The sequence below is a fragment of the Callithrix jacchus genome, chromosome X, assembly GCF_049354715.1.
Source record: "Callithrix jacchus isolate 240 chromosome X, calJac240_pri, whole genome shotgun sequence".
Classification (NCBI taxonomy): Eukaryota; Metazoa; Chordata; class Mammalia; order Primates; family Cebidae; genus Callithrix; species Callithrix jacchus.
In genome coordinates, this window is record NC_133524.1 from 18,822,501 (window position 1) to 18,837,265 (window position 14,765).

Here is a 14,765-nt window from a genome sequence, read left to right on the forward strand (position 1 = left end):
AGCTGGTGTGAGCCAGCTCCAGTGTGCCACCATTACATATGTGTGTATGCATTTCTATGTGTATGTATCCATATTTTATGTGGTATTAAGCATGTCACACATAACATTTTGCACCCTGCTTTTATTTAATAGGTCTAAGAGTCTGCTTCAATTAAAAGAAAATACTGGGTTTGATTCCACTTCCAGATGATGTGAAACAAGCACTACCAGCATTGAAAATCAGGCATCAGAGAGTGTTAAGAATGGAAAAAGTAATGTACATGGTACTAGATATGCTGAGAGCTAAATAAACTGGCATATATGTAAGTCACTCAATAAATGGCATGTTACAAAACTGGAAGTCATAGTGGTGTTTAAATTGATACTGAATAGCTTTGTTAAAAGTGAAAACCAAAATCCATGGCTTCAAAACTAAACAGACCAGCTGTTTCAGTCATTCCCCCTACCACTAACCTGAAAATCAGGAGACCCAAGATTCTAAGTGAGGCTCTACCACCATATGATCTCGGAGAGCATTAAAAAAGAACAAAATAGGCCAGGCACACTGGCTCACTCTTGCAATCCCAGCACTTGGGAGGCCAAGGTGGGTGGATCACTTGAGGTCAGGAGTTCAAGACCAGCCTGGCCAACACAGAAAAACCCCATCTCTACTTAAAAAAAAAAAAAAAATTTGGCCGGGTGCAGTGGCTCATGCCTGTAATCCCAGCACTTTGGGAGGCCGAGGTGGGTGGATCATGAGGTCAAGAGATCGAGACCATCCTGGGCAACATGGTGAAACCCCGTCTCTACTAAAAAATACAAAAATTAGCTGGACATGGTGGCATGCGTCTGTAGTCCCAGCTACTAGGGAGGCTGAGGCAGGAGAATTGCTTGAACCCAGGAGGCGGAGATTGCAGTGCACTGAAATTGTGCCACTGCACTCCAGCCTGGTGCCTGGCAACAGAGCAAGACTCTGTCTCAAAAAAAAAAAAAAAAAGCTGGGTGTCATGGCAGGTGCCTCCCAGCTACTCAGGAGACTGAGGCAGAAGAATCACTTGAACGCAGAAGGTGGAAGCAAAGGCTACAGTGAGCCAAGACTGTGCCACTGCACTTCAACCTGGGCAACAGAGGGAGACTCCATCCCAAAAAAAAAAAGAAACAACAACAACATTTACTTAAGATGGATGATGTCATTAAAGAGCTGACATCCCTGGAGGAAAAGAGTGTGAGTCAGAAACAACAAGCAGGAAATGAATACCCAAAGAATACTCTTCCATAAACAAATGACATTTGTAAATTTTTTCAGCAATATTAGAAAATACTTAATCCATCTCCATAACACAAATTTTAAAAATATTCTATTACCATTTGTGTCTGAATGGGCTACAGTTTGAGCTAACAAATCCTTTATACTAGTGCTCTACAATATAATTTACTTGTTAATGACCATATGCAGCATTTGCCATTTGGAGCCTCAGGGGTTTTTTTCCCCCCCTTTTTCCGTAAAGCAAAATTCTTCTTTTTTTTTTTTTTGAGACGGAGTTTCACTCTTGTTACCCAGGCTGGAGTGCAATGGCGCGATCTCGGCTCACCACAACCTCCGCCTCCTGGGTTCAGGCAATTATCCTGCCTCAGCCTCCTGAGTAGCTGGGATTACAGGCACGCACCACCGTGCCCAGCTAATTTTTTGTATTTTTAGTAGAGACGGGGTTTCACCATGTTGACCAGGATGGTCTCGATCTCTTGACCTCGTGATCCACCCGCCTCAGCCTCCCAAAGTGCTGGGATTACAGGCGTGAGCCACCGTGCCTGGCCAAGGCAAAATTCTTAATCATCTTGATAAAACTGTTCATCTTGGCTGCCCCACGTGCTAAGGACTCTACCAGTAACACAGCAGAAACACACAAAGCTCCAGGCTTTACTAATTTAGTTTAGACTTGATACATCTACATCAATACCACAACTGGACCAACCAGAAGCCAAAATAGTCAGAAAGTCTTAGTTAAGCCTGAGGTCCCAGTCTGACTCTGCATCATGTCTCCATTGACAGCCTGGGGTGGGCACAGTATTCAATCTCAGAAGAGAGCCCTGGGAACTGATATGATACATATATAACCTTGTGATCTGATTGTTACTCACACATGCCCATGGTCTCTCTTCTTGTTTTACTTGTATTCTATTCAAGTCCACACATTAGCTCCAACATCTTTTTGCGCTGAATATAACCCGTACAAGCTCCCCTGGTCTTCGCTAGAGTAAATCAGAATTATGTCTTCCACCAGTGCTATCCTTGAGTTCACAAGCTATGTGAAGATGGGCAAAATACCTAGAGATAGAAGTTTCTCAGCTGAATGATCAGTGTCCACTACTTCACAGCATTTATCACAACTGTAATTAGGCATCTGTTAATTTCTATCTTGCCCACTAAGCTCAAAAAGGGTAAGAGGCTGGGTGCAGTGGCTCACATCTTTAATACCAGCACTTTGAGAGGCAGAGGCGGGAAGATTGCTTGAGCCCAGGAGTTCAATACCAGCCCAGGAAGCATAGGGAGACCGTGTCTCTATAAAAAAATTGTTAAAAATTGCCAGGCATGGTGGCACACACCTGTAGTCCCATACACTCAAGAGGCTGAAGTGAGAGGATCACTTGAGCACAGAAGGTCAAAGCTGCAATGAGCCATGATCATGCTGCTGCACTCCGCCCTGGGTGACAGAGTAGGACCTTGTCTCACTCAGTCAGTCAGTCAATAAAAGAGGGCAGGAATCATATCTGTATTGTTCATGACTGGATTCCCATAGCAGGTCATCAGTATGTTCCAGGCACTGTCCTAGGTACTACAGACACATCAGTTAATAAAACAGATGAAAACTCTGGCTCTGTTGGAGCTTACCTTCTGGTAGTCACTCACTGATTTCTAAAATAGGATGTTAGGGCCCGGACCTGAGAAATATCTGCAGATGACTATCAATTTAAGTAATCTCTTTTTTTAATTAAGTGTCTAGAATGGGAAAATCTATAGCGGCAGTAGATCAGTATTTGCCTAGAGCTGGGGGAGAGAGGAGGCACTAGGGGGAAATGAAAGTACTGTTAATGGGTACAGGGTTTCTTTTTAGGGGGATCAAAATGTTTTAAAATTGACTGTGGCACTGGTTGCACAACTCTGAACATACTGAAAACCATTGAATTGTGCACTCTAAATAGGTGAATATATCTCAGTAAAGCTGTTATATTTTTTTAAACAGATGGAGAGGAGTTTGTGGGGATAAAGAACAGTCTAATTCAATGGCTTCCATTTCCTCAGAGGATATGGCAGTCACAAGGAAGAGCTCAAGAACAAATAAGGCCATGGGAAAGAGAGTTAAAGGAGCTCTGAGGGCCCAGCTATAGAGAGAGACAATAATTCCATGGGGATTACCTCTATAGGCAATCTTCATGTAGCAACAGAAAGTCATAGGGTAGACTGCTCCACACTGGGGCTGGCAGGGCAGATACAACAGAAATACAAGGGCCAAGAAATCTCTAGAAATGTCTGGTAAAACAATAGTTTGCTATGTTATTTTTTAATGCCTTTTGTGTAAATATGACTTATTTTCTTATTTCCTTAAAAGCAAGCCAATGCATCAGATTCTATTATATCTCCTGAGTGTATCTGATGCAGTATTACGCATATGCTGTTCACAATAAGGAACTTAAAACAAAAATTAATAAAGTTAACATTTACTGAACACTTACTATATGCGTAGGCATTATATTAGATGTTTTAAATGCATTTCCTCTATTTATTTCCAGTAGTACCATGAGATAAGTACCATCATTACCCCTGTGTTATAAAGAAGAAAAAAGAGCTGGGGTTGGTGGCTCACACCTGTAATCCCAGCATTTTGGGAGGCCAAGGCAGGTAGATCCCCTGAGGTCAGTAGTTCAAGACCAGCCTGGCCAGCATAGTGAAACCCCATCTCTACTAAAATACAAAAACTAGCCATCCAGCCTGGGCAACAGAATGAGACTCTGTCTCAAAGAAAAAAGAACAAAAAAAGTCTGAGATGTTGAGGAATGTGCCCAAGGTCACATGGCCAGTAAGGAGTGAGAACAGGATTCTAGGACGGGTCTGTCAGACCCTCCACAATGCCTGTAAGCTCCTAACCACTAAACTGTATTCTGACCATGAAAAAAAACTTTCACATTGACTATAATTTTAGAAGAGTTTTTGCTAACATTCAGATTATTTTAAATTGATAATACATGGCAATTAATAACTAGATACCTATAATTTAGGAAAATTTGCACTGAAATACACTAAGTTACCTTTTTACTTAATCCATATCAACTCATCTCTGAGTAAAACCAAAGTAAAATTTTCAAAATAAAATACAATTTTTGACCTTTCTTATTACTTAGATTTTATATTTATAGATGTTTACTGTATACAGACTGTACAACAATAAAATAAAATAAGAAAATGTGGGCCGGGAACGGTGGCTCACGCCTGTAATCCCAGCACTTTGGGAGGCCGAGGCGGGTGGATCACAAGGTCAAGAGATCGAGACCATCCTGGTCAACATGGTGAAACCCCGTCTCTACTAAAAATACAAAAAATTAGCTGGGCATGGTGGCGCATGCCTGTAATCCCAGCTACTCGGGAGGCTGAGGCAGGTGAATTGCTTGAACCCAGGAGGCGGAGGTTGTGGTGAGCCGAGATCGCACCATTGCACTCCAGCCTGGGTAACAAGAGTGAAACTCCGTCTCAAAAAAAAAAAAAAAAAAGAAAAGAAAATGTGAACTTAAAATTAATTTTAACACTAGTGAGGAAGAAAACTATGTTGTATTAAATTACTTTAAAATCTGCCTCTTTGTACAGAAGACGTACTTGACTGAGGAGTTTTCTCTTGATCCTCCTTCTTGACATCCATGGAATCTAATAAAAAAGAAAATAGCAATACTGGGAGGCCACAGCGACAGTTTGAAAGAACACTCAGAAAAATATAAAAATTTTTAAATAGCCAATTTTAGTTTTATAATATCCTCATTTTCTATGTAAGGCTTACCATTTTCTAATATACTATGCATTTTATAATTTGCTCATTTATTTTATTGTCTCTCAAATGAAATCTCCAAAAGGGCAGAGATTTAATTATTTTATTTTGCCTATCTCATTCACTGTGCCTAAAACAGGACCTGGCATCACAGCACTCTCAAGCATTTGTTAAATCAATGCATCAGGCCAGGCGCAGTGGCTCATGCCCGTAATTCCAGTACTTTGGGAGGCCAAGGCAGGCGGATCACCTGAGGTCAGGAGTTCAAGACTAGCCAAGCCAACATGGTAAAACCCCATCTCTACTAAAAACAGAAAAAATTAGCCAGGCGTCGTGGCAGGTGCCTGTAATCCCAGCTACTTGGACAGGTGAGATGGGAAAATCATTTGAACCCAGGAGGTGGAGGTTGCAGTGAGCCAAGGTTGCTCCATTGCACTCCAGCATGGGCAACAAGCGAAACTCCATCTCAAAAAAAAAATCAGTGCATCAATAAACCAAAATGAGCTGATCCTTACAGTGTTTAAATTAACATGTCCAAGAAATAAAACGGATGCTTTTGAGAAGTCAAAACATAACAGGGAAGCTACAATACAGTGTAATTCAATGGATTAGGCAGAGATTTTCTTGACGCTAAGCTAAAGAGCTCAAACAACACTGGACTTTGTGACCTCACCAAATCTAAGATGTATCATTTCATCCACAAATATTATAATATATATCTCTAAAAGGACTCATTTTTTTAAACTTAACCATAATACTTTTATTACACCTAAAAAGTTAACCGTAATTCCTTAAAGTCATCAAATAACCAGTGTTCATATTTCCCCAACTGTCTTAACTATTTTAAGTGTGAGTGTTTGATTCAGGACCCAAGTAAGTCCACACATAGCAATGGTTGATACGTCTCTTATGTCTCTTTTGATCTACAGGCCTTCCTCCTTTCTTCTCGTTTTTATTATTTCCCTTTACAACTTTTTTGCTGACAATACCAAATGGTTGGTCCTTCCAAGTTTGCCAGTCTGAATTTTGCTGACTACCTCCACATAGAGTTGGGTTCCTCTGGTTCTTGTATTTTCTGTAAATTGGCATTCATATTTCAATCCAGAAGAGTTTGGTCAGATTTAAAGTTGGCTTTTTAGTGGGGGAGGAGAGGATAAAATGATTTCATAGGTGATGTTGTGTATTTCTCACAGGAGGCTCCTAATATTTAGCTATCTCTCTTTTTGTGATGTGAACAGTCACAGACGGCTATTGCCTAAAATCCATTCGTTTATCAGTGGTTGCAAAATGAAGGTATTCTAATTCTATCATTCTTTATTAGCCAGAAAACTTCTATAGAGAGAAGCTTCCATGCTTCAACCATTCAGTTACCTTAAGGCACAGATCACATAGAGAAATCACAATCAACATTTTATTCTTTTCCTGTATTTTCTAGTTTTCAAAGTGAAGGGCTGGATCTCTAGCATTCTCCACAGATGACCAGTAGGTTTTATTTGTTTTGCTTGTTATTATCACTATAAACTCATGGATTTAAACATACTTGTGTTTTCATCTGTTGCTGTTTTACCCTTATTGATGTTTTAATTGCCAAGAGACAAACTTCTTAAAAGAAGGATCTAAGAATGATGCCATTCAGTAACAGATCTACTTACTAGTTATGACTGAGTGACTCTTCAAGATATGAGAACATCTGAGAGGGATATATGAGCTGCTTTCTGTTTAAATGATTTCAACTGAGTGGTTGAAGAAAGGTAGTTTCTCTCTATAGAAATTTTCTGGCTAATAAAGAATGGCAGAATACCTTCATTTTACAACAAATAAACAAATGGATCTAGGCACTAGCCATCCATGACTTTTTGTGATTTTTCACATCACAAAAAGAAACAAATAGGTTGGATGCAGTGACTCACACCTGTAATCTCGCCACTTTGGGAGGTCAAGGAGGGAGGATCGCTTGAGGCCCGGAGTTGGGGGCCAACCTGAGCAACACAGCAAAACCCGGTCTCCACAGAAACTTTTTAAAATTAGCCAGGTATGGTGGCACACATCTGTAGCCTCACCTGCCTGGGACGCCAAGGCAGGAGGATCACTTGAGCCCAGCAGTTAGAGGTTACAGTAAGCTATGATTATGCCACTGCATTCCAGCCTGATTAACTTCATCTCTCTTAAAAAAAAGCTAGGCACGGCACTTCATGGCTGTAATCCCAGCAATTTGAGAGACCGAGGGAGGCAGATCACTTGAGGTCAGGAGTTCGAGATCAACCTGGCCAACATGGCGAAACCCTATCTCTACTAAAAATACAAAAAATTAGCCAGGTGGGGTGGCTCACGTCTGTGGTCCCAGTCTCTCAGGAGGCTAAGGCAAGAGAATCACTTAAGCCCAGGAGGCAGAGATTGCAATGAGCCAAACTCATGTCACTGCCCTCCAGCCTGGGCAACAGAGCAAGACCCTGTCTCAAAAAAAAATTAAACTTTTTAAAGAGAGAGAGAGAGACATAACTAGATATTAGGAGTCTCCTGTGAGAAATACACAACATTGCTTATGAAGTCATCTTACTTATGAATCCATACAAAGAAAGTACAAATATATATTTACTAAATAGTTCTATAGTAAGATTTTTCTAATAGAAAACAAAGAGAAACTGTAAAGGCATGCTTAGCTTCTAAAGAAGCTAAGAACCTACTTAAAAGACTACACTAAACTGATGCACTTAAAATTAGAGAACAGCATTTAGTACTCAGCATTCAGCCAGAAGAAAGGTCATGAGAGATACAGCACTTGGAGAAACAGGATATAGGAAGGCCAATGTGTAAAGAACGTATTATGGGAAAGAAGATACAACACAAAGCCGCCTGCAAATGAGTATGGCATATTCATGGAATAGTGAGCAGACTTTTCATAGAGCATAACAGGATGAAACATTTTTTAAACACTCTTTGGATTCTAATCTTGGCTTTGTCACAAATTTCTGTATGACCTTAACCTCCCTAAGTTTTAGTTTTCTCATTTATATAACTATCAAGGAAAGACAAAATGACCTTTAATAGCTATTCAGTTCTAAAATGCAAATTATAAGCACCTAGCATCTCCCATAAATTTATTTTTTAAAGGCTTTATTTCAAAAGTTCAGTATACCAGAAGATATTCATTCCAAATGAGTAGCTAAAAACTATTACCTTTAACAAGTAAATCTTACCTTCATTCACTGTTTGTCCCATGTTATCCCTTTTTGATGTTCTTTCCTACAAGGAGAAAAAAGAATTAATTCCTCCTTTTAGCAGAATACATTTCTGAAGGGTACATAGCATTAGAATTCAGTTGTTATAATGTCACATCAATTTAATCTATTTCCCTTGAATAAAAATGATAAAATATGTATATGACTAGTTGCCTGGGAATGGAGGAAGAAGGGAATGAGGAGTGACTGCTAATGGGCATGAGTGTGGGTATGAAGTTTCCTTTGTGGGGTAATAAAAATGTTCTAGAATTAATGGTGATGGTTGTACAACCTTGTGAAAATACTAAAAATCATCGAATTATATACCTTAAAAGGGTGAGTTTTATGGTATGTAAATTATGACTCAATTTTTAAAACTAATTGAGTAAAAAATAATAGATGGTAGGTTAGCAAAGTTAGAATTCAAACTGAGGCCTATCCCAGGAAGCCCACTTCTGCTACATCATGTTGCCAAGAGGTACAAGAATTATGAGTGTGTTGGGGAAACCTGTAAGAACTGCAAGAGTCAAGTCTAACAAGAATTACTTGTTAGAAGCTTTGTGTATTTTGAGCCACAATTCATTAATTCAAACTCTTCCTACATGTCTTCAATATGCCAGGCATTCTGCAACAAAGATAAATAACAGACTATCCTTGGCCTCCAAGACTTCAGTCTAGTCAGAAATAAGCTTATGAACAAAACACAATATAAGTGCTATTAAAAAATATGTACATGGATAAACCTAATACGGCAAAAGGCTATCTATCCCGCCATTACTGTGTGCCTGTAATAAGAACATGATGATGTGTATAACTAAAGGTAATCTGGCACTTAAAGGAAACCTATGAAGAAGACATTCATAGGTAGGGTGCAGTGGCTCATGCCTGTAATCCTAGCACTTTGGGAGGCCAAGGCAGGTGGATTGCTTGAGCCTAGGAGTTCAAGATCAGCCTGGGAAACATGGCATAACCCTATCTCTACAAAAAATTAAAAAATTAGCTGGGCATGGTGGCACACGCCTATACTCCCAGCTACTTGGAAGGCTGAGGTAGGAGGATCACCTGAGCCTGGGGAGGTCAAGACTGCAGTGAGGCAAGATCGCACCACTGCACTCCAGCCTAGGCAACAGACTGAGACTCTGTCTCAAAAAAAAAAAAAAAAAAAAAAAAAAAAAAAAAAAAAAAGTGGTGGCGCACACCTGAATTCCCAGCTACTCGGGAGGCTGCGGTACAAGAACAAGAATCACTTGAGCCTGGGAGGTGGAAGCTGCACGGAGCTGAGATTGTGCCACTGTACTCCAGCCTGGGAGATAGAACGAGACCTGTCTCTAAAAATAATAATAATAATAATAAAGTCAGCTAGAGAGCCTCCTGCACCTCTGATTCAACAGACTTACACCCAAGCATCACCTTCCCAAAACGTGCTTCTTCTGCATCTTTCTCTTACACCACTACTTTTCCTGGTACACGGCCTTAAAGTCCCAGGTGTGTTTGCTCTTCTTCTTTCATTCACACATTCAGTCAGTGGCCAGCATGTACCATCTCATTTCCCTTTCCACTGCCATACATCGGTTTACACTTTCATTGGCTCCTGTCTCATGTAGTACCATAGTTGCCCAACTCATCTTGCTACCAGGGTCTTACCCTACTATAACCTATCTAACACATAATGTCAGATATGGTCTGAGCTGTTTTCTGCCCAAATCACCCTCCTGCTTCACCAATTTTACTATTTAATTGTGGTGAAAAAAACTCTTTGTGGGGCACATTTTTAATGTCCCACTCAACACAATTTCAAAGCCATCTGACGCCTACCATCCACAATAAGTCCAAAAGGACTTTGTTTCAATGACTCATGATGTTGTTCTATCTACATGGGATACCCTTTCCTCCCCTTCTGCTTCTTGAAATGCTATCTTTATGCTTTAAGACCTTTATGCTTCAAGGAAACCTCCTTCTTGAAGCCTTTCTTGTTTCTTTTACCATTACAAACATCTGTATGCAGGTGCAATCTAGTCATTTAACTAATATTTGCAGAATTCTTGTTACGTGCTTGGTGCTGTGTGGACAGAAGACAGACAATCTACTACAAAAGTGCCAGAAATCTAGTAGGAGAGACACATTAACAAATTATTATTGAACAAAACAATAAAATACAGGTTTTAAGAGTGATAAATATGGTACTATGTAAGAAGGTAGAAGGCACAATTAACTGGGAATATAAAAGGCGGCTTCCCAAAGGAAGTATCACTTGAATTGTTTCTTTAGATGACAATTTCAATGAGCAGAGAAAGAAGAGAGAAGAATTTCAAGCTGAATACACAAATTGAGTAGAAACTAAACAGATCCTGTCTCCTCCACTGGATTATGAAATGCTGGAGATGCTCAGGTTCCCTCTGCGCCCTCACCTCCCTCTACAATCTCTCACAGGGGCTATGGCTTCAGCAGCTACCCATACACAGACAACTCACAAAGCATTATCTCCCCTTCCAGACCACATCTCTGAAAGTTAGACTGAAATAATCAAGTGGATTGACTGTTTAATACTTCTGCTAGGATGTATTACCTCTTTCTAGGATATTCGTGGTCTCAAAAAGACAAGCTCTGTATAAATGAGTCACCATTATAGAATTCAGTTTATAAATGCCAACCACGTAACAGGTGGAACTAAAACATGTGCTTTAAACCAATATTCGCCAAAAAAAGAAAAAGAAAAAACACAGTCCCTATTCACAAAATAATCTATTGATAAAATGTTTTATTATATCCCGTTGAGTTTATCAATAGTGTAAGAAGTTTCAAGGATAAGAGAGATTTACAAATAAGTTTGCTGGTGTTTTAAAGAAAATATTAGAATAAGTGATGGGAGTTATTATACATACACAATTTACCAGAGATTAGCTAAATAGTACAGGTAGAAAGGGTTCTTTTTCTTTTTATATCTATCTTGTCGTAAAGACACTACTTTCAGACTTGAAGAAACAAAAAATCCTCTTTTTATTGTAAAGGGGAAGGTCTGAGTTAACTGCATAAAACACCACCTTTATGTTTTTCATTTTGACTTGAAAATAGTTAATTATTTTGTTTCAAGAATGACTTCACATGTATGCCTAAATGCAAAAAAAAACTGATTTAATTAAAATACATTGTAGTTATGTATTTTTCTTTGACCAAGAGAAGCGCTCTCTTTCAACTAAGATTTTGTTTCTGGTAATGGGGCTTATCCTAATACAGGACAGAAAAACTCACTCAAGTAAATCAAATGTCACATTTTCTGACATAGTTATAAAAGTAATCAGAAAAACACTAACCTCTAATATTGTAATTACATTTAAAGCTAAAATTCTCTCTCTCAATTATGACTAATCACTATTAAGAAACAAAAAGCTATCTCTCAATTATGACTAATCAATATTAAGAAAGAACAAGCCAGGCACAGTGGCTCACGCCTGAAATCCCAGCACTTTGGGAGGCTGAGACGGATAGATGACCGGAGGTCAGGAGTTTGAGACCAGACTGGCCAACATGGTGAAACTCCGTCTCTACCAAAAATGCAAAAATTAGCTGGGCATGATGGTGGGCGCCTGTAGTCCCAGCTACTCCAGAGGCTGAGGCAGAAGACTCGCTTGACTCTGGGAGGCAGAGGTTGCAGTGAGCCAAGATCGTGCCATTCCACGTCAGCCTGAGCAACAAGAGCGAAACTCCATCTCAAAAAAAATAAAAAGAACATTTTTGGGCTGGGCGAGGTGGCTCATGCCTGTAATCCCAGCACTCTGGGAGGCCAAGGTAGGTGGATCACTTAAGGTCTGGAGTTCGAGACCAGCCTGGCCAACATGGCAAAACCCCATCTGTACTAAAAATACAATTAGCCAGGCATGGTGGTGGCTAGCCTATAATCTCAGCTACTCAGGTGGCTGAGGCACGAGAATTGCTTGAACCTGGGAGGGTGGAGGCCGCAGTGAGCCAAGATCAGGCCACTACACTCCAGCCTGGGCGACAGAGCGAGACTCTGTCTCAAAAAAAAAATAAAATAAAAATCATCTCTACATTTCTGAAATCTGTTAAAAAAATAAAATCAAAGAACATTTTTGGTAGCAACAATTTATCAAATCAAGCCTTCAAGAGGAAACCAAGGTTTCTAAAGGAGCAATTTTAAATTATGCTTTAGTAAAGTCCACCCCAACAAATTGGTAATTAATCTATTGCTATATCAAAACAAACCTAAGAAGACTTAACTATTTTCAAAGAATCCTAATTTAAGTTATCCAAAAAAATTGTAACCTGTAAGTTAATCACTTGCAATTTTAAAATGATTTATGTGAAAGCTATCTATTTAGTAAAGAAGTATGAAAAGATGAGTCAACGGTTGCCAAAATCCCAGTTTATAGCTGTAAATTCCTAAGGTTTTAAAGCACAGCCACAGGCTAACTGCCCAAAGACCTGCTACCCACTGACATCTGTGGAGGACTTGAGTTAACGGCAGGGCATGCCAATTTACTACAGGCAGCTCATGGTGTGACATTTTGACAAAAGAACTGGATCTGGTTACAGGCTGTTCCTATTATCACTGCAGTCTAGATTTATGGTTTCTAACACTGGCCCTACAAGAAATAATGGAAATGATGACAACAACAATCCCCACTAGACAACAGACTGCAGAAAAGCATGCAATAAACCACAACATGAAGTGACCAGAAAACTAAACATCCTTGACAATACCTCAAACATAAGGCAGGTGTCAGCAAATTACCCATTTAAATATTTCTACAACTTCTCAAATTTCAACACAAAAAGAATCTCAAATCAGAGTCTCTAAAGCAATCTGAAATCAAACAATATCTAAATGTACTTACTATTACATACTATATCTTCATTCTTTTAATAACCAAAGATGCTGTGTTTCATTTGAACAGATTTATGAAACTCTATCAAGTTAGTTAAAAATTAATACTGACTCTACTACTTTTGAAATAACATTAAAGTATATAGAAAAATACTCCAAATAACATTTTTTAAAATATTTCAAAAGAAAAAAAAAAGCAACAGTTCATAGCAAAGGGCACATGTTTCTGACTGTATTCAAAGAGGAAGAGAATAAAAAGAAGAAACACATTTGATTCAGTATTTAAAAACAAATACATAATCAAATCTTAAACCAACTAAAACTGATGAAAGGTAGGAAGAGTGGCCAAATGTTAACAAAAAAAAGCACTTTATCAATACACTTTAAAAACTACGCCAACGCTATAAGGTATATAATAAATTAAGCTGTTTGTCTATGATTCACCAGCAGTTTATCTTTATGAGAAACAGAAGTTGAGAAAAATCAAATGTGTATTCTAAAGACAATCAAAGAAAGCCCCACAAACTCTTCTCTGAGAAATGAAAGTATCCTCAAGGTATGCCCTAGAATTGTAATATATCTGCCCCTTCTGAAGTTTACAATGGTATGTTACCATAAAAAGTGGGCACTCTCTTTCCGCTCTTACAACAATTTGCTCCTATAAACTTAGGAAGGGACAGAGCCATAGCCATAAACACAGGTCACAAGTAGTAGGTAATCAAATGCTATCTTCAAATGTTTCCCAGGTCTTTACTCAAACAGAGTCAAGCTTATTCTATAGGTTTTAACTCTTCAAATAAGGAATTTATGTAGTCTAGGTCAAATGATCATATTAACATGAACAGCACCATCATATACACTGTTAGAGGATCCTCAAGTATTTCCCTTTTCACGCAATAAGATATCTCCATTGCTCATGTTAAAACCTTTCCAGGACAGGCATGGTGGCTCTCGCCTGTAATCCTAGCACTTTGGGAGGACGAGGTGGGCAGATCACCTGAGGTTGGGAGTTCAAGACCAGCCTGCCCAACATGGAGAAACTCCATTTCTACTAGAAAAATACAAAATTAGCCATGCCTGGTGGTGCATGCCTGTAATCCCAGCTACTAAGGAGGCTGAGACAGGAGAATCACTTGAACCTGGGAGGCAGAGGTTGCAGTGAGCCAAGATCACACCATTGCACTCCAGCCTGGGAAACAAGAGCAAAATTCTGTCTTTAAAAAAACAAAAAAAGACACCTTTCCATCACATGCCCAAAAAACAAATTTAAGAGAAAGGTTTAAGGACATATGTTTATTTTATTTTATTTTATTTTATTTTTAAGATGGGGTTTCACCATGATAGCCAGGCTGGTATTGAACTCCTGACCTCAGGTGATCCACCCACCTTGGCAAGGACATATGTTTATGAAAAATCACTTAGCATAAAAATCACCAGCATAGGCCAGTCACAGTGGCTCACACCTGTAATCCCAGCATTTTGGGAGGCTGAGGTGAGTGGATAACCTGAGGTCAGGATTTCGAGACCAGACTGGCCAACATGGTGAAACCCGGTCTCAACTAAAAATACAAAAAATTAGCTGGGCGTGGTTGCACAGGCCTGTAATCCCAGCTACTCAGGAGGTTGAGGCAACAGAATCACTCTAACCCACAAGGCAGAGGTTGCAGTGAGCCAAGATCACACACTCCAACC

The 14,765-nt window shown here is 39.4% G+C and overlaps 1 protein-coding gene across 13 annotated transcripts in view; it reads right to left on the reverse strand.

The window, feature by feature from the left end:
- The window catches only part of SCML2 (Scm polycomb group protein like 2), a 128,778-nt gene that overhangs the window by 108,813 nt on the left and 5,200 nt on the right, over positions 1-14,765 (reverse strand). For 5 of the 13 annotated variants that reach the window (XM_054250765.2, XM_035288247.3, XM_078363429.1 and 2 more), the window contains exons 2-3: positions 8,210-8,255; positions 4,847-4,894 (exon numbers count right to left, since the gene is read on the reverse strand). In XM_054250765.2, the coding sequence (XP_054106740.2) occupies positions 4,847-4,894; positions 8,210-8,231 (70 nt within the window). In that variant the 5' untranslated portion in view covers positions 8,232-8,255. Of the gene's footprint in view, positions 1-2,118; positions 2,254-4,813; positions 4,895-8,209; positions 8,256-9,429; positions 9,516-14,765 lie in introns of those variants that run through there. The other 8 variants (XM_054250764.2, XM_078363428.1, XM_078363427.1 and 5 more) reach the window with 4 other exon arrangements.